The sequence below is a fragment of the Tauraco erythrolophus genome, chromosome 7, assembly GCF_009769465.1.
Source record: "Tauraco erythrolophus isolate bTauEry1 chromosome 7, bTauEry1.pri, whole genome shotgun sequence".
In the NCBI taxonomy this organism is placed as follows: domain Eukaryota; kingdom Metazoa; phylum Chordata; class Aves; order Musophagiformes; family Musophagidae; genus Tauraco; species Tauraco erythrolophus.
Genome location: NC_141471.1, coordinates 47,388,300 through 47,414,752, shown reverse-complemented (window position 1 = coordinate 47,414,752; position 26,453 = coordinate 47,388,300). Strand labels below are relative to the sequence as shown.

Here is a 26,453-nt window from a genome sequence, read left to right as displayed (position 1 = left end):
GACTTTTCTGTGGACCGTAAAACTTGCCCAACCAATCTTGTCCTTTAACTGGAAGACTGCTGTCTTTGGTAATAACATAAATTAAAGTATTAAGCAGTTTTGTCATGGACTATTCTGCAGTTACATCACAATGCAGATTGTCTTAATTATTCTTTACCTCATATTTCCTCACGCTGTGACCTCAAAATGTAAACAAGGTTATGCTTGGCTAGGATGCGAGAAGTCAAACCGATTCAGTGCTACAGGAAATATTAGTGATGCAGTAGGTGAAGCGGCACCCCTGAGCTAATGTTTTCCTGGTGGCCCAGACTGGTAAAAAATGCTGCAGCTTGCATGATGAGATGTAAAACTGAGATCCTTTGTTAAGGTTTCAGTGCTGTTCCTGGTAAAAGTGAGTCTGTTAATTCAAGGTTCCTGCCCAAGTTCAGATTTTAATGGCTGTGTTCTCTACACATTTCTAATTTCTGTTTTAGTAGAAGCATATTGTCCTCTTGCTCCTGTCTTAAACTGTTCTTAGAGTTGTTCGGAAAGTTTGCATTTCAGAGGTGCTAACATGTTTCAATTAGCAACAGAACAATTTACAGAAACAATGGTCCATTTTGAGACATTTTAAATCAAGGGAAGTATATTCATGTAAGAAATGTCGGATCAAAACCGAAAAGCTGCCAGATATGTTTTTCCTTTCTTTTAATGTGTGCAGAACAGTTTTTTGGCTTGAATGTACATATTTGCAATGTGGTTGAGTGTACTCACACGTACATATTTTTATTTTCCGTAGGATTCAAGTGCCCTGTATGTTCAAAATTTGTATCTTCTGACGAGATGGATTTACATCTTGTGATGTGTTTGACAAAACCAAGGATAACCTACAATGGTAAGAAAGAAGTAAGCTGACAATTATTTATTCATTTAAAACATTAGAGTGATAATAATTATTTAATAAGATACTCTGGTAACTAGTTCAGTGGACTCAGAAATGATGTATGTTTTTTGCTTGTAGTTCATTTTTTCAAATTAATTCCTAAGATCTTGGTCTTTTTTATACTGTGTGCCAATATGATTTACACTGTTGACTTGTTCTGCAAATGTAAAATTATTCTTATTTGAGTGTGTTTATTCTATTTTTTGACCGCAAGATCAGATATTAGTCAGTGTGTGTTTAGTGTCCACTAAACTATGGAGCTAGGTGTAGCTTAAACGTCCTCTCATCTAATGGCATCAAATGGTGATGGCTCAATCAAGTCTCCTTCTGGGGACTTTATTAAGAACTGTTACTTGACACACTGTGCAGTTACACGTTATTGAAGAAAATGACCCTTTCTTGAAGGGAGCTGAGGAACTTTCTCCCTCTTCAGCTGATTGCATATGTGATACTTCATCAGGACTGGTAGATATGTATGTTTTTGTGATTTTAGTGAGACTTGCCAATGTGAAATGGATCAGCTGTAGTAGCTCTGTTTTTTTCCCTACTACTAAGCTTTCCTTCTAGGCAACCTTTGATGCAAGGCAAACAGGACTTTTGTCACTGTTGTGATCAAACCTTCCTATCACTGTGACTTAGGCTGACGCTCAGTTCTATGGCAAGCACACAAAAAGATTTCAGAAAACTAGGAATTAGAAAATCTTACTGAAACCTTATTGCCTACTTTGGCAGAACTGCCCTACCATCAGGAAATCTTACAGTGCCTCCTGAATGAGTGTATTGCTCACCAGTCATCAGATGTGGAATATGTGAGAACAGAACGTGATTAGAAAGAAATTGTAGAGGAGAGGGTGTCGGACTCTTTTTTTGGAGCTGCGTAGTAAAAAGTTGAGAGTCAGTGGTCACAAGTTACATCAGGGAAAAATCTGATTCGATGTAAGGCAGAAATGCCACATAATTAGGGTGGTCAAGCACAGTGGCAGACACCTGAAGAGATTGTGCAACCTCTATCCTTGAAGATGTCAGAAATTGACTGAACAGGGCCGTAAGCAACTTAGTCTAACTTGGTCCTGCTTTGAGGGGCTGGACCAGAAGACCTCCAGAGGTCCCTTCCAACACAAGATATTTGTTGCATAAGTAACCTGCAGTGTTATGGGCTCTTTGACCCTTCTGGTACCTTGTGTTTATGGTATCCTACACTGGATTTTTTGTTTGTTTGTTTGTTTTTTGTTGGAACAAGTCTTGAAGGATGGTTGGGCCTGTCTTATTCTTTGTCTGGATAGCAATAATGCTGGCCTTTAATTGCAGAAATAATTCAAAATCATGTACTTAATAAATAATATACTTCAAGTTGTGAAATCCATTTCAAAGCACAGTGCTCAGGAAAAGTAAATATTTTTTTTTCTCCTGGTGTTACCACACATATATTTGAGAATGTTGACTTAATCTAACAGAAGGGGCTTTGTTTCTCTTTATTTTGCCTTTTTTAATTTAAGACTGAGCATTTTCCAAGATAAGTTGTTAGAAATCTGTGTGCTGAGGGATATTGAACATTAGGGAGAAGAAAGATAGTCGCCCCAGTCAGGGAGATATAATGCACATGGAATCAGTTGGAGTGGAGCAGGAGGAGGCAAGCTGGCAGAGAGCAAACTCTGGCAGTAATCCAGCTGATGGGATGTGCACAAATTATGAGCTGACTGACTGAGATCCTTTGCCCCTGCTGCTTCCTACGTGTATGTATGAGCACCCTCAGCTGACTAACTTTTTTTTGAAAGATACAGCAATTACATAATGTAGCCTCTTGGTATTGTTTGTGATGTTCATTTGTGTCATGACAGTGCCATATTCAGACTCTTTTTTTTTTTTCTTGCATTGTTTCTCTCGGCTGGCACATTGCTGGTTGGAGCTCCTTTGGGCCACCTTGTTAACTTTACACAGTACGTTAAGTCAATGAACTTCCATATAACTGAGCAGAAGTGAAAACTGTCAGTGGCACCTGAAGGCACTCTCTGGATAATCTGCAACACAACAAAAGCAGTTGTGGACAATGCAACATCAGTTATTACCAGCAACATGTCACTTCTCAATTTAGGAGTGTGTCTGCTGTATAGAGAGCCTCAGAAACTCATTCTACAAAATGATAAACTCATTCTACAAAATGATTGTGTAAGCTTGAAAGGAGAAAACTACTAAATTACAGACTGGTTTGAGAGAGACACTTAGAAGTATGGTTTCATTCTCATAAACACTTAATAGAAGTGTGCATCGATCCTTGTAACTCTAGTTGGTTAGCCCCTGGAGTCGTGGACTAGATCTTAAATTACAGCCTATAGCTGGTTATTTAAATTAATGCAGCACAAAGAATTTGAGGATGTGGCTTCAGAGTTGTGCAGCACTCAGTTTTTACTTTGTATGTGATTGTGATCCCTTTAATGAGGCTAATGAAAGAGAATTAACTAACAGATGGATAACTTAATGCTGCCATGATTACAGGCCCAGAATCACATATGAATGTCTATACGTGTGCTTTTTTTTTTCTTGTATATTTTGCCGTTTGCCATAATGAGGAGGTCAGTGATGGATCTGCCTTTTTGTCATAAGCTGTATGAAGGGCATCTCAGCTTTGGCTTGAAAGAAGAAAAGAGCTGCTATCAACTTTCGATACCTTCTTCCAAAATTGAAGGCATCTCTTTTATTCTTTACTTTCTCATCATTATCTTGGCCTTATGCCATATGTGCTCAAGTAGAGCCAAGTAGGCACTATTTGCTTGTGTTGGTCACTCGTGGTTCCCAGTCCTATTACCACTAGCAGGAAAAATAGGTTTCTTCTTTTTTTTCTCCTTTTTTTTTTTTTCCTTTCACCTTCTTTCTGAATTTTGTGTTGCAAGTAGTTGAAGGGAGCCTTAGACTTTGCAGGTGCTAAGATGTTTAAAAATTGAGCAGTTGGATTGAACTGTGCTTGTGTCTAGTTCTTTTCTAGATATGTTTCCTTGTGGTACTGTAAATGTGTTAGTTGTTCTTGCTAAGAAAAAGCAGGGAGCAAGTTGTGTAAGTAGCCAGTTTGTATTTTGTCACTGTGAGAAGACAAACCTTTCTTTTTAAATGTGAGTCTGAGTCATACAGTCTTCCCCAGAAAAATGTTATGACTGTTTAGTTGTGATTTGAAGTTTAAAAAAATTAATGAATCCTCCCAGCCAATCTCTAATTGCTTTCTGAGCTACCTTTGTGCGTTGCATTTGGCAATAGGAAGGGTCAGTGAAGGGCAAACTCTGGCAGCTGTCTGATTTAAACGTGTTTTCTAAAAGAGAGTGGTCACAAATTTGTGCTGATTTTCATATAAATAAATCAGTATGTTTTATTACCCTTGTTCTTTCAAAATCATGTGACTTGCCTGCAACAGAGATCTCATTGCTGGCTCAAGTTGGCATGTAAAAAGAGCTCTTTCTTTTTGCTGTGGAACTTTGTTCTACATCTCTTAAACTACTTGTGGTGTTCACACATGAACCAATATCTAGGCATTTTGATACAAAAGCAGGTTAAATGAATGGAATTGTGCAAAAATGTTGTGGTGTTTGGTGTTACTGTCTTAAACAGACTTGCTTTCTTTAGCAATTAAAACCCCTCTTCTTACTGTTACTTGCTGAGTTGCTGAGAAGCCGGAATAGGTCCTGTTCACTGGTTAACCACAGGTTGCCAAAAGCAAGTTTTGGTAGATGGCAGATTGACTTTTTTTTTTTTTGTGAAAACCACTGCAAAAATATTATATAGCCATACCTACTCCTTTGAGCTTCTCAAAAGTGTTAAATGAGGGCCCTTGCACCATCTCATTCAAGTTTGCCACGGTGAGTTACGCAAGGAGCCCACTTAGGGACTGCTCGGCGAAAGACGTTGCTTACAAGGTAGCCCTGTGTTTTGGTCAGGCAGGGGCATTTACTTGAATTTGCCACTTGCCTTTAACTCCTTGCTGATGATTAGACCTATCTCATGAAGTTTAGGTTTTGAATATAATTATTGTTCATTTCGTGTTGTTACAGTATTGATGCTTTTTTTCACTGAAAGGTGTTTTATAAAAATTGAGAAGACACCTGAGAGACTCAAGACTTTAGGAGCGCAAGTTTTAGATGCTTTGTAACAAATGCAACCTTGCAGTTGTTCCTGAAGTAATTCCGGTTTTAATTTTAAAATTGCTTTGTTTGTTTCTCAGAACACTTTGTAAGGCATTATTTTTATTTATCTATTTACTATTACTATTATTAAAGGGCCTCTCTGAGAGCAGGGACTAGCAGCCTGGTGCCTGGCCAGATGGGGAAGCCAGTGACCCTGGAGAGCTGGGGAGAGCCAGGCAGCTCACTAGGCTGATTGGCTGGCTCAGCGAGCCGGCTAGTCCTCTTTCAAAAGTTTTCATTGAATTAGCACATTCCTGTGGAATATTTTGGGTTTCATCAAGTCAGCACTTTGTGTTGGAACGCTGTTCTACTGGAAACTTTCTAAGCAGGTCTCCTTAAAGCCGTTGGCTCAGGGGTGGTGCTGCTTCGACATCAGTGCTGCAGTCACTCAGACTGCTCTGCATTTAATTCAGATATGACAATGGGTCTGATTACTGGCCAACGTGTTTACTGAGGTTCATTTTAAAGGGAAAAGCTTTTGCTAGTGTAATTTCAGGGAGGGAGAATGTTGAGACATCCAGTGTGTAAGCTGCTGGAGGTTTTTCTTTACTCAGGTTAACTACTTTGCAATTATTCTTTTTAAATGACAATAAGTGAATTTTTGAGGCCTATCACAACAAAAAAGAGCAGGGGATCAAACATCACAGATAGCAGCGATTACATATATGATTTTGTATTTATAGTTTATTCAGCTCTGTTTTGAATGAGGAATTTGTATATGGAAAGCCTATTGTAGACAGAACATTGAAAATTAAGGTCGGTGTACTGCAAGGAAATGCATGAAACTGGATGTGCCCTTCCTGTCCAGCAGTGTACTTTGTCTTCTGGGGTGTTTGAATCTAACGCTGCACACAGCTATCCAAGTACTCCTGTGCCGTCAAACTGGATTCAGAGTGACTTGGGCCACAGCAGTGAGTGCAACTGATCTAGATTAGTAAGGACACTACGCAGGGTTTTGTCATAAGGATATAAACATGGTGTTAATTCTAAATCAGTTTGAGGTATTGGGTTAAGTTTTGTCTTGTGAGGAAAGAGAAATGCTGCTCCTGCCACATGCATGTGAGTGAGTGTCAGTCCTGAACTGGAATCTGTGTGAGCAATAATCCTGCTAGAGGAAGTTGTCAACATCTAAATGACAGCTGTAACATACATGTTTTGATCAAAAGTAGACACTTGAAGATTGGCATGAGTCACCTAAAAGATTAAACAAAAATATTTTTCTAACGTTCTCTGTGAATGGGACTGACCTACTTTTTTCTAATGTAAATTACAAGCTTTGTTGATTGGTGGCTGTTTCAACATCTTTGGGGCAAGCTACTTGTGCCAGAACTTATTCGGTTTATATTGCTCAGTAGAAGGGAAGAAAAACAGCACACCTTAACCTCATGTTTGGACCACCGAAATACATGATTCTGATAGTTCCACTCGCTGCAGTGTCTTGATTTCCTTGGTCACTTCTGTGCACAAAAAAGGGAGAGTGTTTTACTCAGCAAGGCTGATGCTATCAACTGTTTTGACTGATGCTCTCAAAACTTCAGTCTAGAGTGAAATGAATCACTAACTTCAAGTTCACTTCTCTGCCAGGGTTCCTGAGATCATACCCTAAAAGACCTTGCAGAAGGGCATCTTGCCAGTCTGCCTGGAAAAGCTTAAGCCTTCCTCTTTGTCCTCATCCTTTAATAGGACTAGACTTTCAGCAAAGCAGTACAAAATAATACCAAGGCAAATCGGTTCTTTCATTCCACTCTTTCTGAGGTATAAACTTCTCCATAGCATTTCTCAATTTTTCCATTTTTGGAGTTTAACAAGATTCTTGGCTAAACCTTTCTAGCTTCTTACTATGCCCTAGATGGCTCTATGCTCTGTCCTTAGGGGTGCTGGGGAGGGAGAAGAGCACACTTTGTAAGGTAGTTTAATAGGACACGTAAACAGACACTTATCCTGTGTTAAAATAGTGACATTTACTCCTGTTTTGATCTTGTGTACTCATGAACATCCTCCAGACTATGTAAGAGGTTCATTCAGTTTCCCTGATGCTTTAAAACAGTTTTATTCAGTATTTCTTGAAAACAATTAGAACTGTTTAACATCTGTTGAACTTTGAGATTTTGCTTAACATGGTGATAGTAGAAGAACATTACAAATAAAATTTTAATCTCAGACACAGCTGTTATTCTGTGAATTGGTATAATATCAGCTCAGACCTTTCATGACTTATCTTGCAAATCATTGTTACAATTTTGAGGAATTGTAACAAATCATGTTACAATTTTATTTGTACTTCTTCCCTTTGGCAATTGTTAACATTTGAAGGAGGAGGAAACTTTCACTGGTGTTCACCAGTGTAGGCTGTGGATAGCTACTTGTCCAAACCAGACTGCCAAGAGGAGCAGTGGCAAACTCTAACTCTTCCTCCCTTTTGTTCAATAAAGCTGTATTTTTTTTCCAACCATCCCAAATCTCTCCTTCAACAGTTTTCAGTACCTCACAGAAGAGCATCACTGCAAAAGCGGACTGTTTCAGTTCAGGTTTGTTGGGGCAGAGGTGGTTCATTTTATAGAATCATAGAATGATTTGGGTTGGAAGGGACCTTAAAGATCATCTAGTTCCAGCCCCCCTGCCGTGGACAGGGACACCTTCCCCTAGATCAGGTTGCTCAAAGCCTCATCCAACCTGGCCTTGTCACTGCCTGATTTTAAAGAGTAATGCTGACAAATGTCACTAAGTAAAACCACATTCAAACTCAGCGTGTACCAGCCTTCTAAAGGGGGGGTAGGACCTGCTCCGGTGACCCCATTTCAGCCTCCGTCAGTAGATGAATTGGGTCAGTCTGTGATAGCATGGAGTCGCAGCACTTTTAGAGGCTGCAGTCTCTTATCTTTCCTCCACATCCACAAACTGTCAACCCTTTGCTAGAGTCAGAAAAGCAAGCTGTGTGTTTCTAATGGTGTGGCTGTAAAGAAAGCTCCTGAAATGGGAACATAGTGTAACTGAGAGGGAAGTGCTTCGAATGTCTGGAACAGCAGTTCCCGGAACTGCTGACTGCCCCGTTTATCTTGGTAAGATATAATCTCAGTGGTTTAGTGGTGGCGGCTGAGGTATCAATATTGCTTATTATTTTACTTTTCATGTAAGACAAAAGGAGGCGTAGATTTGTAAAGAAGCTATGACAGCTCACTTTTATGATTCAGGTTGGGGATACTCAACAGATGATGCTGAATTTTCTTGCTGTAATGAAGTAAAGTCGACATGCTTGGATCCTGCTGAGGAGGACACACTGCAGAGATCACATCCATTAATATCAAACCTTCCTCTGATTCATTGTGAATGCTACTTACTCTTCTAATGAACTTTTGGGGAGAAAGATGTTTGGTGGGTGATTCTCTGCATACTTTCCCTTGAACAAGGCCGAAATCTGCTAGACTGAACTTCCTGTGACGAAGCCATCACAAATCACTCCTCACCAAAATAGCTGCAATGTCACCTCATACTTTGTACAGTTCTTGAGAGTGGGACAATTTTTTTCTCAGTACATTAGAATTGCCTTTATATAAAAGCATACATGTGCCATGGAAATATTTTATATGCAGCACTGGATAAATACAGTAAAGCTTTTCACAAGTATAGAACAAGCCTGCTTGTTTCTGATAGAAACAGAGAAAATAGGATCATTCATGTGCTGAATAGCTCGAGTTGTCTTTTCCTTATAAGCTTCTCCTAACCTCAGATACTGCCGTTGTCTTGCTTTGGTACTGACAGTGCTGCTAAAGTCAAATGACAATTCTTGTCCTAGAAAATTGCAGACACACCTGTGAACCAGTGCCGCAAAGAACATCTGCGGGTGCCACGAGGAGCGATTCAGATCGGGTTAGAAGAGGACCCGACATATTGCACTGTATGTCGTTGTGTTTCTCTTACATAATGGCAGCGCAGCGCTGCATGCAGTAGAAAGCTGAGGGATAGTTCTGTTCGCTCGGTAGCAAACGCTCCCTGTGCCGTAACTCCGCATCATGTGATGCGGGCAGACAGGAGCTACCTTCCATGTCTTACACTTAATCAGTCTTGAGCTTTGAGAGGTCATTCGGAGGATGTCATAAATCGTGTCTGCAACTGCTGCAGTCTTGTGACTGCTGGGAATTTAGCTTCAGGGGAAATAATGTTCCAAGTTTTGTATGGTAATTCTGCAGTCTTTAAAGCTGATACCTCTAAAACCTTGAGATTTGACTCATTTGTTAGCAGCAAACTGACTTTTTTTTGCAGTTGCTCTGTGGAAATAAACCCCTGGAAAATACATAGCTTTTCCTAATTTTAGAGAATAGGTTTTGTTGGCTGGATTTTGAAATAAAGCTACTTAAAATCTTTAGTTTTTTAAAAATAAATGCCAAACCTACATCTCACTGAAACTGAGTGATATGTGTTGAAACTTCATGGTATTTCCTTCCTTAAATTCCTCACTGTTTTGCAGGAACTAGAACAGATTATTTGCAGATCATGTGTTTTTTCTAAAGAAATAGAATAAGAGGCACTCCTTGCTCAGAAACTGCCCCAAGGGCAGATCAATTGAAAGTATTGCCTGAAATGTCATTTGTACTTTTTTTTTTTTCCCTTCAGATTAAAATCTTGCTCTAAAATCTGCTACCTTTTGGTTATTTAAATAGTCTTGTGCTTCTGAGTTGCAGACTCAACTCTTCAATGACAAAAGAAGTCAGTCCAGCTTTTACAGGGTATTTCAGTTGTAGAACAAGCCTAACTCTTCAGAAATAAGCTGGGTGAAACCACTGTTAATGTGATAAGAGTACTCTCACTTCTAAACTGGGGATTATTATCCGTGCATACACTGGAGAAAAAATTACTAGCTTTTAGAACAGATTGTAAATTGGATATTGACAGAAATTGCATTGATTATATACTGGCATTGGTACAAAATACTACTCTACTGTATCCTCCTTGGAGGAACCTCCTTGCTCCCTGAAGTTTGTGTAACTTTGTCTCATGTGCCTACAGATTTGTTCAGCTGCAGAAATAACCCAAAGTTCTAACTCACAGCTGAAACACAAAAAGCTTCACTATTGCTAGATTTAGTGCTGAACTATATTAACACCTATGAAACCTTGTCAAAGTTCCATCATAAAAACCTTGTCTAACTTCCATTTTAACCGTGCAGTAATAGCTAGCTATCTGTAATGTAAAGCTATATCAAACTTTCTTCGTTTTGACCACGTTCCTCATCATCTTCTTTCTTGTGCAAAGTGTAATTAGATAGTCTTCATGTATAACATTAGGTAGTGGATAGACTTCATGTAGTTAGAGCAATAATGTAGCATTCAATGATAATCTTTAGCCCATAAATAATATTTATTTATTTGAGGTGGAGAGATGAGGGAGGAGTTGTTTGCTTGACACTTGTATATTTTTCACCCCCCAGTTCCAAAGCAATCTGTTCCAGTCTGTGGCTTTATTAGCTGAAAAACCTTGTTGTCATAATGGTGTCCAATAGTTTTGATAGCCTGTTGACTTAAAAAATGAAGAGAAAAATAAACCTTTTGTAAAAATATACTGCCAGATTGTATGCGTAAAGCTTTGAACAAATACTGGAAAATTGTCTTTGGGTACTTTTTTATTTTAAACACGTCTCCCATGGTAATCTTTTTGTATTATTTGTGAATGATCATGATTACTGCATACTATTGAAATTACGTGAGTGTCTTTTATTTGACTTAATTGCTAGGATATAGGAATTGATGGTATTTGCTTTAAAACATAAAGGAAGGTTTGTTGTGTGTGTCCCCCGTCTGTCGTGTCGTGTGTGTCCGCCCCGCCCCCCCCCCGGCTTTGAGATTAAAGACTCATATACTCTAGAACTTACTGGGATAGTAAAAGTGTGTAGTACTTGTAGGTACTCTCTGCTTGCTGGAATAAATGATGATATTGTATTATGGGTTAGTGTAGAGCAGAAAAATTGAGATTACTTTGAAAACTCTGACTCAATATTTGATGTTATCAGAACTTTTTGCATGCAGACGTGTTTTGCGTCTATATTGCAAGCATAATTGCATTTGAAATTGGAATAGCTTGTAAAAAGCAGTTTGTCTGCTGTGAACAGAAAAGACAGACAAGTAAAAATTATGCAGTGATTTATATTCCTGTCCTGTATGTGCACGTTGCTACCAGACGTTCAGTTTTAACCTGAAGAAGTCTGATCTCGAGCACCCTGTAGGCCTGGCGCCTGGCACCGGGGTTAATAAGCCAGACTTATGCACAGTGAGTTTTGGCACCAGTGTTTTCATTGTGTGTTGCACAGTAATGCATCGTATCTTCCCTAAGAATAGTGTCTTAGTCAGACACACCTGTTTTTCTCCCCTGCTCCTGTTTCCAGCTTAGGCTCATCATTTCATCTTTCATGCCGTCTTCCTTAGTGCTCCCTATGCATTCACTTTGCATCAGATCAAACCAGACTTCTCTGCCAGCTTGCAAAGAAATTAGTCGGTTATTTGGCCAATGTTAAAAGAGTGGAAAAAAGACTTGGCAACACTCGTTGTGCTCATGGCACCTTTAGGAAGCCTGCGATAGGAACTTGAAAAAGGACAAAGTGAACGAAACATTGAATCAAGTCCTACATCCAACTTCAAAACAAGTTGCCATTAAAATAACCCATATTGCCCAGAGTAATAGGATAGCTAACTGCATCTGAGCTTCTTCTCTTCATTCTGTCTGCCTCTGCTCTTCAAGGACACTGTTGCCCTACCCTTTCCTTCCATGAAGGTTTCTAATGTGCCCACTTCACCTGTGTTGTGTCAGATGAGAGTTCTCATAGATTTCATTAGGCTGGTAGGTCCCCATCACACTTTCAATTTCCTACAGACCATTACTAGAATGAAACTTCTTAACTGAAAGTCATTACAAAGCAATTTCTATGACTTCTGATTGTGGTTTCAGTGATGGTGAATAGTTGAAGCCTTGCTACTTGGAAAAACTGACTTCTACGATGGTTTTGGTCTCCTTCCGTGTTGGGGATAAAATAAGCTTGGACACTTAAAGCTACCAAAGCAAGAGGAATTTCCCAACCTCAGTGGGGATCCTTTTGTACAGTCACATCAACCTCTTGCGTTTGCAAGATCTTTTCAAATTTAGGTCTTATCCTTCAGTTTGATCAGAGACAACCATCTTCTGTCATTCCTACTCTGCCACATCCACACTCTGCTGCACTTTGTGAACACTGTTGGCAGTAGTCTTGATTTGGGAAACTTGCTCATTTTAACAGACTTACAGCATCATAGATAAGTCTTCCTTCTGACCGAAAAGCTGTTTGAAGAGAACTGTCTCTGCATGGTACATGAAACAAATTCTTCACCCTCCTCCTAACCACAATGGTATCTTTCCCTCACTCAATTGTTAAATTAGATTCCTGAGTGATTTACCACCAGAAGGAGCTTCTGTAGATAGATACTCTTGGGGTTTTATGCCTGGTTGGTTTTCGTGTTTGGTTTGGGTTTTTTTTTTTGTTTGCATTTTATCGTTTTGGTTGGTTTTGTTTGTTTTTTTGTTTTGTTGGTTTTTTTTTTACCTTTGGTAAAGAAGTCATCTGCTACACAAGGCAAACTGCACCTCAGGCCTCCCTTGTTTTTCTTGAATGTGCCCCACTTGGTGACAGGACTTAACTTTCTGCTCTGTGCTCTGGGGGATACCATGTGGTTCAGTCACCTTTGGACTGACTCTGTGGATTGCAATCCCAAATTCTCAACAGGCCTACGTTGATTTTGCATCTGTCATAGGAGTTTCTTAGTGCCAGTACAGATTGGCAGGTACATATAAGTAGCCCTTAAATATTTTGCTTTGATTTACTTCTCAAAGATAAGAAGCATCGTTTAGCAAAGAATAAAAATTATAAGAGATCTGCATGCATGGATCCCACACTGCTAGTCTTCTGTCTTGCCTGCTTTTTTAAGTTCCCTTCATCCCAGCTATCTGCAGCTCCCTGGGAGGAACAATCCTCTCTAACTGCAGCAGACTCTTTCTGTCAGCAATACATGCTGGTTGCCCCTGGCCGTTTAGTCAACCACTCATTCTTTTGCAGCATATTTGTGGCGTAAGATCCTCTTTCATGGTAAAGTCAGCCCTGTGAAGTGTAAATCATTCTTAGCCGAAGAAGAAGCCGAGGAGGAGGTATTCCCTAAGTGATAGTTCCTTACTCTGTTTCCTAAGGAGTCTTATTTAGTTGCTATTTTGTTTCTTGTGGGTTTGCCCCTTTATATGCTGCTTTTGATTTAACTCCTGACACTCAGGATTAATACCTGGTAATTTGACAGCTCATCATGTAATATTGATTAAAAAGCAAGAAAATAGCCTAAAGACAGCTTCCTTGTTCCACGCGCTGCAATAAGCAGCTTTTGTTTCAGACAGTATGTGCTGGGGTACAGTATTCATGATAGTTGCGTGGTGGGGCACTAGTTTGGTACTGCTGCATTCAAGGCATTTTCACCCAGTTGCCTCCTCATGAGACAATATTTAGCAGTATTTTCGTCTCCTGGGTATAGTGTTTCTGAAGGGAGGGAAGCCTTGGGACAAACACAGCACTCCGAGGAAGACTATTCAAGAACAAGTTACCCCTTGGATCATTTAAAACAGATGTACTAAGTCCCCATTCCAACTGAACTGATGTATAAAATGGGTAAGGCTGGCACAAAGTCTCTTTACATCGTGTTTTGGAGGACAAGACTGTTTATTTGTGGTTTGTCTGTGAACAGGTGCAGCTCTTTGGGCTGTATCTAGACTAAAACTTGACAGTTTAAGGATATGGTACTTACAAATGTGATGAACAGAACTTACCTTTAGAATTCAGTGAAACAGAAGAAAGTTGTTTAGCTATCTTGAGATGGTTTAACATTCAAGGGCATCTCAAACTGCAAGTAGACTGATTAAACAGAATTTTGAAAGAGTGTAGCTTGAGCAGAAGTTTCAAAGTGAATCAGATAATTGTCTCTGTATCAAGAGCAAGTCTTGAATCACTGTGGAAACATAGTTGCTCTGGAAATAAATCTCAAGACAGGAGCACAAGATGTTTCATGTCCAATTGGATTGATAAATTTTATCTTATATGCACATCTATTTCACCCCAACGCTTTCTACCAGAAGTATAAATACAAACCAAGAAAGCTGGTACACTGATCACAATGGTGTAGGAGTGACTGTGGATGTCGTTGCTCGGAAGTGAGGAGCTTTATTTTTCAGACTACTTGGCCTCTTTTCAAAGCTTAGCTCTTCACTGGGAGGCCTGGGATGCAAATTTGTCTTTGTCTATGAGCAAGAAGTCTTAATTGGACAGTGTGCGAAAGCTGTGTTATTTAAACTTGGGATTTCTTTTTTTTTTTTCAGAATTGTAGCTTATATTGACACATATTTTAAAGTTGCAGATAGATTTCCATTGTGGTTACTGAAGCAAATCTCTTTACGAAAGAACTGTTGCCTTCAGTGCACAAATCCCTCTCCCCGCTAGTATTTAGTTTACCTAATCAGAATAGTAGCTAGGGCTATACAGGCTTTTATGCTGGTCCTGCTCCCTAAAATGTGCTTCTATCACTACTATGTCAGTTTTTATCTTTATTCAGTGAAAAGCGAGTGTTTTTTCTCTACCATACACCCAATCATTATCTGTCTGAAAGGAAGCATCTAGCTGTTTCTCAGAATTAACTTCTGAAAGCTGAGAATAACCCACAAAAATCTAAATCCAGTTATTCAGATGTTTGGTTAGCTGAGAAACAATGAAACTTCTGCAGCCACCTCCCTCTAGCTTAGTGCAGTGTTGTGGTGCAAGTATTGCAACTTAGGCTTTATTCTGCAAATATTTTTCTTGTGCGACTTTCACTTTCTTTGTTTGGTGTGCTCCCTCCTCTTTACCTTTGTGTTTTAAAAGGGGGAAGCACTAAAGACTGCAGACAGTGTTTATGCAGCAAGTCTTTCATGATAGGTATCTGTTGTATATTGAGCAAGGTGAAGGGGAAAACAAGGATAACTCTTGGACTTTGAATAGGAAATTTTAACGAACTACCATGTTACACTAGATGAAGAGTGAGATACCAAACTCCCCACCTCCCCACCATATTCATCAAATGCTTTGTCAGTATTTGAGGAAGTGTCACATTTGTCGTACTGGTTAGTTTGTTTTAGAGAGGTTATGGATTTTTGTATTGTGGTGGGGAAGGTATTTTTAGATTGGTTAAGTTCTAGATATTACCACACAAGTGGTGCAGTGGTGTTTAAGGTTATTGTGCCTGTTAGAGGCACGCAAAAAGTTGCAACAGGTGCATGTTTGATTAGCATATGGGTATTAGTTTTTTTCAGCAGTATAAAAGGGAATTTGGATTGAAGTTAATCAGCAGAGTTGAATTATGAATTTCTACATGCTCGACGTGCTGGTGTTATGAATCCTGAAAACCAGTTAGCTGTGGTTCAAGTGAAAACTCTAGATATTAAAAATCTTCCCTTTTGCATCTCATCTACAGGAGGTTGCTTGTATTAGAGAAATAAGAAATGTTTCTGGTTAGGAACCCACTGTTTCTTCAGAGGGCATGTTCCTGCTGAGGGCAGTGCAAGTTGAGTTTCTGGCTGTGAAGGTGCAGTCTTCATAGGTGAATAAAACCAATGGCTGTAGCTCTGTCTTGCTAAATCTGCTGACAGACCCTGTAGCTTGGAAAGCTCTGAGTAGCAAAATAAGTATCTTCTGCAGGGATAACTGAATGATCTTTCTCCTGCTGTTGAGGTCTCTGAGCACTAAAGAATCCGCTTGCCTTCAAAGTGTCTTTCTGCCTCAATTTCTGAGCAGCAGCAGAGGGCTGACCTGGTCATCCAAGAATGATCCCTAGCTGGAGAATGCTGAATCAAGGATGTTCCTCTTGTGGCAGCCAGAATACTGAAGAACAGGTAGAATGCCAAAGAAACTGCCTGCTCTCCTGGTACTTAGGATGGACTGGGAGAGAATGTTTTTGCTTGCAGCCAGTACCGGGTTGCAAAGATAGTTACTGAGCTACTTGAGAGAAGCACACCCTGCATAATGGTCCTTTCTCCTTCCATTCCAATGTCTACTTCTCCCAAGGACATTAACTCCAAACAAGAAGACTGTCCATAATATATTAATATCAGATAGTGGCTAATAACGTTAGTCTCTTCCTCCTTTCTCCAATGCCTGCACTGCAACAGTAAATGAAATGAGATGGTGGGAGATAAGAAGAGTGGTAGAAGTAGTAGGTCTAGAGAGAGGATATTTTGGGGAAAATGGATGTGAAGAGGCAGAAAGCATAGTAGGAAATAGCTGGAAAGGAATGGAGAGGGAGAAAAACAGATGTGGCAGAAGCTGGTATGATCTAGTAAATCAAGTCAGTAACATGTAATAAGAGTATATTAATCACTTACACAGTTGCTGGCTACCAAATAAGTTACCTGTGGAAAGCGCAGATCTTTTTGAGTCTACTTGTTTTTGTAAGTGTGTAGGGAAGAACTTTGGATCATCCAAGGAAGCGGTGTCAATGACAGTGTAGAATAAATTCTGCAATGTGGATAAATTTACGCTATACTTGTGAGGAAACGCGTTGGTTTCTAGGTGTCTATAGCTTGATGTAATCTGTTCAAAAACAAGCAAAGCAAGTCTCTAGCACTTAGGTTTTTAGTAATCAGCAACAAAAATGAATATGTAACAGCCATATGGTAGTACACACTATTTAATGAGGTTTCATCAATGTTTTTTAATCTGTTATGGCTCTTGTTTTACCAATTTTAGTGCTGATAAGATACTGTTCAGAAGGTATGTTCCAATAAGCTTCAGTCACGTTCCTGAAACAGTGCACTTTTGTGTCATTCTTCACTGTTAATCTAGATGTGGTGGCAGCTTCCACAGACATTTAAGCTTTTAAATTAAAAAAAACCCAACAGATATTTATAAAAATTATGATAGAACAAAGGTCTTTCTAACTTGGTGTTCTGTTTCTAGTGAATGCCTAGAGGGAAATGAAATACTGCAGCTATAGGGTGATATCTCCCCAAATACTATCGCAGTCTCCATAATTTGTGACTTGAGGTTTCCTTAGCCTAGGGCTGTATCTATCTGTGTTTTAAAAAGAAAAACAAAAAGCAGTAGCACAGATTTTAGTGACTTAATCCATAAGGCATGTATTGCATGTGCTTTTGCAGTCCACAGTTTGAAGACAGACTATTTTATTTCAGACTATTTCAGGCATTGCCTATAATTTTAACCATGGCTGAGTTGGTGGCTTTGATAGTTGTTGGATATATTTTTTCAAAAGTTCTAGAAAAAGTTTTTAATTGGTAAAGTATGTGCAAAGTTTCTACAATTATAGTATCTTAATTCAGTACTACATATTTTGCTATAAATACATAGCAGAAGTGGAATGGAGTTTATTTTTCAGTAAAGATAAAAGCAGAATTTTAGGAGGAAAAATTGCTGACAACCACAAGTTAAAACAATAGTAGTATTAGCCAGGGATAGAGGAGAGGAGAAAGAAGTACTTGTGCAGACATAGGAGGGAAATAACTGCGCTCTTTTGCCAGATTTCATCTTTGACACCAGTCTTTGGCTAGTGAGTACTTGTTCAAATAGCTGGGAAGGTGGAGTGTTTACCTCCTATTTGGTGCAAGGCAGATGGATGGGGGCGGGTGGTGAGTGTTTGTGTATGTATCCACGTGTGGGCGAAATGGAAAAATGTGGCCTCTGCTTATTTCCTTTTCCCACTTCCATTTAGGTAATACACTCATGTAAATGTTTTAATCATAACATTGATGAGATCTCAAGCTATTCTTTTTTTTTTTCAAGAGAAAAAGAAAAATACATATCTACTGAATCACTCCACTGCAGGAAAATATGAAAACAAAATAAATTGTTCAGGCTGCAGTGGTTCTGTGTGAAATGATTTACGCATTTTTCTGTAACAGATATGTTTAAAAGTCAGTGTTAAATGGCCCTTAACCTGACTTCCATCTGGTATAAGCCAGTGGTGGTACAGGCAAGTGCTGTATGAAACAAGTACAGAAGAAATTCTGACTGGATCCAGGTCTAACAGGTTCTTTCACTCCTTTTTCTTCGTCTGGGATTGATGATCCACATCACCTAAAATGGTCAAAAGGGAGTCAGACCCAAAGTGTCGTAGGTCCTTGAAGGATTTGGTTTTGCTGTCGTCACTCTACACGTGTAATCAATTATGAGCATAATTACATGGGTTTGGAGTCTGTTAATGTGCAGTGCCAAGTTGCATGTTGGCATTTATAGCAATTAAGTATTTTGTACTATTCCCTCAATATTTATGCTTTTCTTCTTGCACAAGAGCCTGGTAGGATTCACAAGGTTGACACAAGAAGTAGGGAATGCCTACTCCTTGCTATCTCAGAGGAAGAGCAGCATTGAAACCTCTTAACAAAATCTCTTCTGCAGGGGTGGCAGAACTCCATCGAGTTTCTGAGGCCCCATCCATGCCAGCTGTCATCAGGGTTCACACCAGCTCCCTCTGGCACGACTAGGCAAAGCCAGGTGTGTGTCTGGCAGCTCATCCTGGTGGGAAAGCCTGGGGTGAAGCCAGGAAGGGCAGGAAGCTGTCTGCCTGGGACTTGTGCAATAGGGCCAGTATTGGCAAGAGGGAGGCTAATGGCATTTGGGGAGAGTAAGGGAGTACTGGAGGGAAGAAAGAGTCTCAGACACTTACGCCAGGGCTGGTTGGAGATACAAATGTTTAAACTGGCACCTTGCCCCAGTGTTAGCCAAAAGGTGCCTAACCTTGTTAAATCTCTCAGCAGGAGTTCAGACCCAAGGGCTGTACAGGCTGTGGAGCGCACGATAAGCCAGACATGTACAATAGAGAATGATGTGAAAGCAGTTAACAGGAATGTTTTCTTTTATAAATTGTATTTTTATTGGACAGCTTTTTAGTTTTTGTCATCAAAGCTTGACTAAATGCTTCTCTCTTGAGAATGCTGAGGGAGGAAGGCTGGGGTTTAATTCAGTGAAGGTATCTTAGTGACATTTTGGTTTTGGTACCAGCTGCTGATCTGATAAAGTGACTCTGTGGAAAAAATGACTTTTTTTAAGTATGCTCTGTGTATATGATACCTGCTTGAATTATTAACAGCGCTTCTTCCTGCAACCTAACTGTGGGAAGAGGGTAGATCTGCTCATAGGACTTTTGGCAAAGTACTTGTGTAAAGAGGCAGTCTAGGAGGGTAGTGTCTGAGAGCCTCAGGGAAAGATGAATATCTCTGTACAATGCCGCCTGGAGAGTCTTTGCCTTCTGGTGTCAGATATTAAAGTATATTTTAATTAAAAAAAAAAAAAAAGACTAAAACCAACCAGCCTCAAGGAAGTATTTATCCTTAGCACCCTCTTCTGGGCAAGTTCTTAGTGTCAGGATTTTGTAATGACAGATTAGAGTTCTTAAGATGTTTTATATTGTTTTAAATTATTTTCTCTCTTAGGTATCACTAATGTTCTCAGAAGCTTACAACTTCTGATAGAACAGAAGCAATTTCTTAATACGATGCCTGCCAACAATGTTACCGTGTGTAAAATACATTTTTTATTTTCCTCATTGTGGTAGATAGATTGCTTATTATTTTGTTTTGAATATTTTTCTTTATAACAGTTTACCTCATGTTAGATATTCTTCACATATCCTTATGAAGATACCACACATGTGACATTATACAGTTTTTTTAGCATAACCAATGAATATAGCAGAGACTACAATAAGAGCTGTTTTAGAAACCCAAGCACTTGCAAGACAGCTTGCTGTCATTCTAAGGGAAACAACATAGACCTAATTTCTTATTGCTTTTCTGTTGAATTACAGCTTTTTAGTTGTCTGCTTGTCATTTTCTGTGTATTTGGAATGCATAGTGATGAGTATTGGAGCCACTGAAGCGAACAGCCAGTGGTTTCTCAGTCGTACCTGGGAATCGTACTCTCTGTAAACAGTCCCTCTAGGCTCCTTTTGGTTAAGAAGGGGAAGCTTTTCCCCAGAAACTGTAGAAATTTGAACACATGGGCTTTATTTTGCCAAGTGTGCGCCTTTCTGATCTGCCAGAGATTGCCAGCTTGGCTGTTACATGGTCCCTTTTTGGGAATGCTCTGTGCACTGTGTGAGGTCGCGTCTGAGACTCTTAACCTGCTTCTGGCAAACGGGACATTACATGATCTCCTGTTTTGCTTTGTGCTGAGACTGAATTCTGCATCCCACGTTCTGGCTAAAAGAAGTGTCCAAGAGAAGGTTTTTTTTAAAAACAATATATTTTCCCAGAAACTTCTGTGCGAAAGCCAACTCCTGTGCATTCCTAGAAACTTACTTTCCCCTCGTTTATTATGGGAATTTAGAGTCATTGGAGCCATGCAATACTGATCGTTCCCTGATAGAAAACTCTCATTCCTTTTGCTAACGGTTGTATACTTTACATTGAGGAAAAGGTGGATGGGATGTGGTAGAACATGCTGATATGGTAAGGAGAGGTTTAAGGTGGGAAATGTGAGCACTGGAAAGACTGGTAAAGAAAGCCAGATGTATAGAAGAGAGATGAGTAAGAGAGTAGAAAAAGCAAGCAGTAGGCTAAATGTTTAGAAGTTAAGATCTTTACTTAGTTAATTACCTGCAGTGTCCTGTCTGGAGAAATGTTATGTTCAGGCTTGAACTTAACCTCCATGGTGAAAGCTGAGCATGGGGAAGAGGAGACAGCTGGGAAAAACCCACCCGGCATGAATCCTCAAAGCCTTGAAGGCATTAGGTACCATCCATGTGAAGAACCCAATGTCTCCAGTGCTTAGCTCCTGGGGTTGGCAGCACAGCGTGGCTGCTGTGGCTGCGTGGTTCAGAGCGCAGGTTTCTGAGGTTAGATCAGAGCAGCCTGTGCAGTGGGATATGGATCTGCTGGGAGAATATGAACTCCAAAGGGATACTGGCTGTTTATTATGGCCACCCCTCTATCTCCATATGGATGTCTTCCTACAGCACTTCATTTTGATCTGTGGCTGTGTTCAGGCAAGAAACTGAATGGTAACTATGTTTTAATTTGAGCTGTTAAGATGATGTCTCCCATCAGGAATCTTCAGTCACCTTGTGTAAGTGTGACTGATCCTCACCTTGACAGGGCTTTCTGCAGGACATGAAATACCTTCTGTATCTGACCTTGATGTTCTGAATAAAGAGCGTTGTGCTTGTAGCAGTCTGCTTTTTAACCATTTCACTTTGTGCTCTCTCTTCAGAGGATGTGCTGAGTAAAGATGCTGGGGAGTGTGCAATATGCCTGGAAGAGCTGCAGCAAGGAGATACTATAGCACGGCTGCCTTGCCTCTGCATATATCATAAAGGGCAAGTATTCCTCAGGATGCATATAGAATTCCAGAAGGTTGCATTTATTGGGTAACTCCTCTAAGGGGTGCTTAAAGGAGTACTAAAACTTAGTTACTTTTTACATTTAAAAAACAAACAAACAACAGGAGTTCTTAAATCCTTCTGCATCTCCACCAATGTATTTGGAGTCAGTTTTCCCTACTATAATCTTCTCATGCTTGCATGAAAAGCCCACAGGAAAAATACAGCAAAATCACCTGTATGGGAAAGGAGTGCATATCATGGCTAGGGACCTTAGGTCGTGTGTTCTGAAGTTTTGTCAAATGCTAATAGACTTGGAGGGGAGAGGGGAGAACACTTTTTAAACCTGTTTCATATTTGTTTTCACAAGTGTCTGTAACTACAGGAAATAAAAATGTCAATGAATTATGTAAGCAAGATGATAGTGTTAGTAGTGAAGTAACCTGTGTATAAAAGCTGGATAGTAATTTGTAAAATGCTTCCTTAGAAAATCTTAACACTTAAGAAATTTAGTTTTTCAACAGTGTTTAATATCCAAAAATTGCTGTGATTTGAGGTTATTAAATTTTCCAATGATGTGTGTGTATACATACACTTCTTTGTATAATATAAAATCCTACTAGTCATTGAAATTATGAGAAACCAATTTCTATTCGTGTCTTACTGCTAAATGTTACTGAGATATTCATGTCAGTTTTCATTTTTGTCTTGTATCCAACAGCTGCATAGATGAATGGTTTGAAGTAAATAGATCTTGCCCTGAGCATCCATCAGATTAAGACAAGATTCATGTTTTTAGGTAATATTTATTTTTAGATACATGCGTTTCGACAATAAATATCTTAATTATCTGAAATAACTCTTTATGCTATTTTTTTTAATTTGTGAATTTGCTACTCTGTCTCAGAACTGCAATATTAATCAGTAGGTATTGACGTATGTTGCAATATGTACAAGGTTTCTGCATCCTTATATGGCATGGTCTGAAACGATGTATTCCAGTTTTAGTACTGGAAAGTGGTAAGTCAGTGCCAATAATGCTTTAACATTAACTTTTAAAAAGTATTTTTTCCATGGAAATGAAACAAAATTAAAATAATGCAATTGTGTAATTTTTGGATTGTTTCTTGAGTACTGGCATTTATTTCTGACGAAAGGCTTTCGGAATCATAGGAAAAAAGTTTCAACTAGGTATTTTCAAAACCACTTTCATGTTAATGCATTCCAGAATGTTTAAAATATATAAATAAAAAAGTGAATATGTTTCTATCCATGCTATCTCACAGAGGTTCACATTTTTCCAGCTTATGTTTTGTGTTAATGATTGCAGATCTGCAATCTGTGTCAAAGGTTTAAAGATGATAGGTTTATTCTTTTAGTTGACTAGTTTGACAACTTTATCTTGCATTAAACTATTGCTCCTAAGCATTGCAAAACACACCAACAATCATCATAATTCTTAGAGAAATAGAGATATCTGAACCCTGGTAGCTGAGGGTTTGGTTTTGTTGTTCTGATAGAAATTAAAAAAAAAACAAAATCTGAAGACTTCATCATTTGCATTTATTTGCAATATTTGTTTCATCTTGTTTCATGTGTCTGCGTTGCAGGTCATATTGCAGTGCTATGGTTGTTGCAGGGGTAGCAGAGAAAACCTGCAGGAAAGTATCCTGCTACAGGCATAATTTTTTAACCTCAGGGCAGTGTTAGCCAAAATTAATAAATACTTTTCCTATATTGCCCTCAACAAGTGAATTGTGGAAGAAGCCCACATGCTGTTTATGAACAGATTGTCTCTGTACATGTTCATGAGTGTTTTACCTCATGTTAAATCCAATTTGCCTTTTTTCACAGCAGAGATGGTGATAATTGGGGTCTTAGTGAAAAGGGGAAGGAAAACATGGTGATTGCACACATGCTGTTTGAGCGTGTTATCTACTGAAATTGCTGAAATGATGGTACTTTTGTCTTCTGCTTTTTCAACAGCTGCTTCCACTGATCAGAAAACATAGGAGATGAGAGGTTCCCTTGCTGAACACAGCGTGCCTGGCTTGAGACATACAGTTCTTTGTGGCTGAAAAAGGCAAAGATGGACAGTGACATGGAAAAAGCGTTGCAGGCGTCGGTTACTTGCCAGTAGTGCTCGGTATACCAAACACTCATGCAAAGGACACACAGGGATTTTGAAAATGCTGCACATTCTGTAACAATCGACTCCCCACATACATTACTGACACTGTTTTGTATCGAAGGCCAAAGTTCCTAATTTCAGCCTAACTTCTGGTTCTGTGAAGAAGCAGGTTATTGGACATGTTTCCTACTGCCTCAAGTGGAAGCGATGAGATGTTCGATACGTGCTATCTGAGACCCTTGCAGGAGGATGGCCCCGGTTTTGAGTGGGAACATTTTCACCTTTTTGTTGGCTGAAGAAGAGTAAATGGCAAACTAAATATAGTCTAACAGTGTGACCTTAATTTACTGAATTCACACCCTGTTTTACGTTCTTCACTTTTTTCAAGAACAGAAAACAAACTTCTCTGCGTAGGAATACTGTATTTCAAAGTTTTGTAACTAAACCTTTGTCACAATGCAGTCCAAAGAGTAAAACCAAGACAGGTAACTAATTTATAGTGATCAAACTATAGGGATTGTTGAAATCTGCACATTGTATTGCTATTTAAGTAACTAAAACTTCTCTTTTACTGCTTGTGAGTAAAAACAACAAAAAAAATGCAGCAAAGCAAAATCTTACAGCTATGCAACTTTTTTTTAAATAGAAAAAAAAAAAGAATTACCAATTTTAAGTGCTGCCAGTTAAGGTAATTTGTTTAACGGGTATTTTTTTAAAAACGTTTCAGGTAATTATTTTATCGTACTACTCTCATCTCCAGGCTGCCTCCTGAGGTGTAAATGAATAACTGCAAATGTGGGCACAGCAAGAGAGTTTTTTACAGGCATAGGTGAGATAACATTGAGGTGGGATTTGTGTTTAATTTTTAAAATGCTTAGGCGCAAGTTTTTGTTTCCTTGTTTGAATGTTTTTTTGATGGCAGGATCTGTAGTACTTTGCATCTAAATCCTTGGTCTCTTCATCTGGAGACCAGCATTTGACAGTGTGGTTTTTTGTTTGTTTTTGTTTGTTTGTTTGATTGTTTGTGTTTTTTTTTAAATGCACCTGCATTTGTTTAATTTATTAATCTTTTACTGTATTATATTGATATAACCAGAGCTCCATGAAACACAGGATGTCTCTGGGGAGTTACACCAAGTAAAACTGTGGATAAGTATCAGTTCCCATAAAGTATCACAGTTCAAAAACTAAGACGGGGAAAAAAAAAGACAATAAACTGGAACAGACTTCAGGGCTTAGAAACATACTTTTTATATCAAGAATTAATCATAATAGCTTCTGAATTTCACAGCACAGGAAAGAGTTTATGACTATTTATTAGCGACAGCATTTTTAGTGGGTTTCGATAGTGAAATTGCACAACACTTCGAACATTTTTCTTGTACATACATAACTGCTTTTCTTCTTTTGTTTAAGTACATATTTCTCTCTGTTGCTACTGTGATTCATATCAAAAAGGGCAAAGAACAGGAGCAACTGCTGCTATCTGGAGAACAAGTGCAGTGCATGTTACTAAACTCTCCTATCTTGCTTGCAGAGCAATCCTTGCCTGGATAACATTTTCTCCTGAATGTTGCTCTGTAAAATGCCTTGTTATGCTGCAAATCTAAAGGAGTCCAAACTAGATCATCGTTGTAATTGCTGGTGCAGTTTCTACGTTTCTGGGCTTGCGTCACTGGTTTCAGTTGAACCTAACTATGGGGCCCTGTTGTATTCTCTTTTTCAGTGGGAGCAGAATCATTTTGTCACACCTTCAATTCTGTAGTCGCATCAAATGTACAGTCGTTCCCTGTACAGATTCCTTTTAAGTCGAGAGTATTTGTGTTGCCTTGTATTATCATGGGGGGAGGGAGAAAGGGCATGAGGAATTACAGCACCTGTAATACTCAAATAGTGGTGTTGCCTGCAGGCCCACTTTTCCAATGTTTTAAATTCCTGCTGTCTTATGAAAGTAAAGCTTTTGCATTTGCATTGATTTGATGTTTACTGTTGGCTTCATGCCTACAGAAACTCACCTGTAATAGCGTAAAGGGGGTAGGTAAGTGTTTAGTGTCCTGTGCTCTGAGGTCATAGATAGCCTTTGGCTTGGAGATTAAGTAGGTAAATATTATAAACATAAATCTGTTTACCACTTAAGCTCAATTTTGATGGTTCCTATTTCTAGTTCATTTACTGTTTTTTCAAAAACCTTAATTTTCTGTGTTCAGATGCAGGTAGCTTGTTTAAAGACCCAGCAGTTCTCACTGCTGTCCTACGTTTAGGACCAGCATTTGAAAAGCATGCCAGTGGCAATCACACTGATGCATGGTTTTGCAGGCAGGAGTCTGTTGCTGCTTCCATCAGCACGGTGGAGCAGCAATACCATGGATTCTATGAGGAACTGATACGAGGTCAGCCTTAGATCCTAGTTTGGCATTCTTAGTATCCATAAAGCTCTTCTGAAAGGCTATGGGAGATGTTCTTATATCAAAACTTGTAATATAGACCAAGCCTAGAATGACCCTGGAAGCATGAGAGTGATGCTTGGGTTTGAAAACGCCTGTGGAAATTCACCTACGTAAGCTTTCCGTCACCAGCTGCGTTGGTCAGTTGGTGATGACCATGCTGTAGATGTAGCTCTAGTCATAGGCAACACCTTCATTTTAAGAATGTCCCCATAGTGGTCCTGAGTCATTGTGCTTCAGAAGGGGAAAATAAACACCAAACAAGTCCTGTGTCTCAATCAAGGAATACCACACTTGTCCACAAGAAGCAATAACTTAAATTACGGTGCGATATGCTTCTTTGCCTGTAAATATCTTGAGATTGCCAATTCTGTGCTGTTTCAGAGTATTTTCTGTCATCTGGCCTATATCTTCCCTAAGTATGTAAGGATGTGA

The 26,453-nt window shown here is 39.2% G+C and overlaps 1 protein-coding gene across 1 annotated transcript in view; it reads left to right on the top strand.

Moving 5' to 3' along the window:
- ZNRF2 (zinc and ring finger 2) overlaps positions 1–23,463 on the top strand; it is a 57,073-nt gene extending 33,610 nt beyond the window's left edge. Inside the window, exons 2-5 of the mRNA XM_086615018.1 lie at positions 779–874; positions 21,335–21,440; positions 22,165–22,242; positions 23,430–23,463. Coding sequence (XP_086471144.1) covers positions 779–874; positions 21,335–21,440; positions 22,165–22,222 — 260 coding nt within the window. The 3' untranslated portion in view covers positions 22,223–22,242; positions 23,430–23,463. The remainder of the gene's footprint in view (positions 1–778; positions 875–21,334; positions 21,441–22,164; positions 22,243–23,429) is intronic.
- The last annotated feature ends 2,990 nt before the right edge of the window (positions 23,464–26,453 follow it).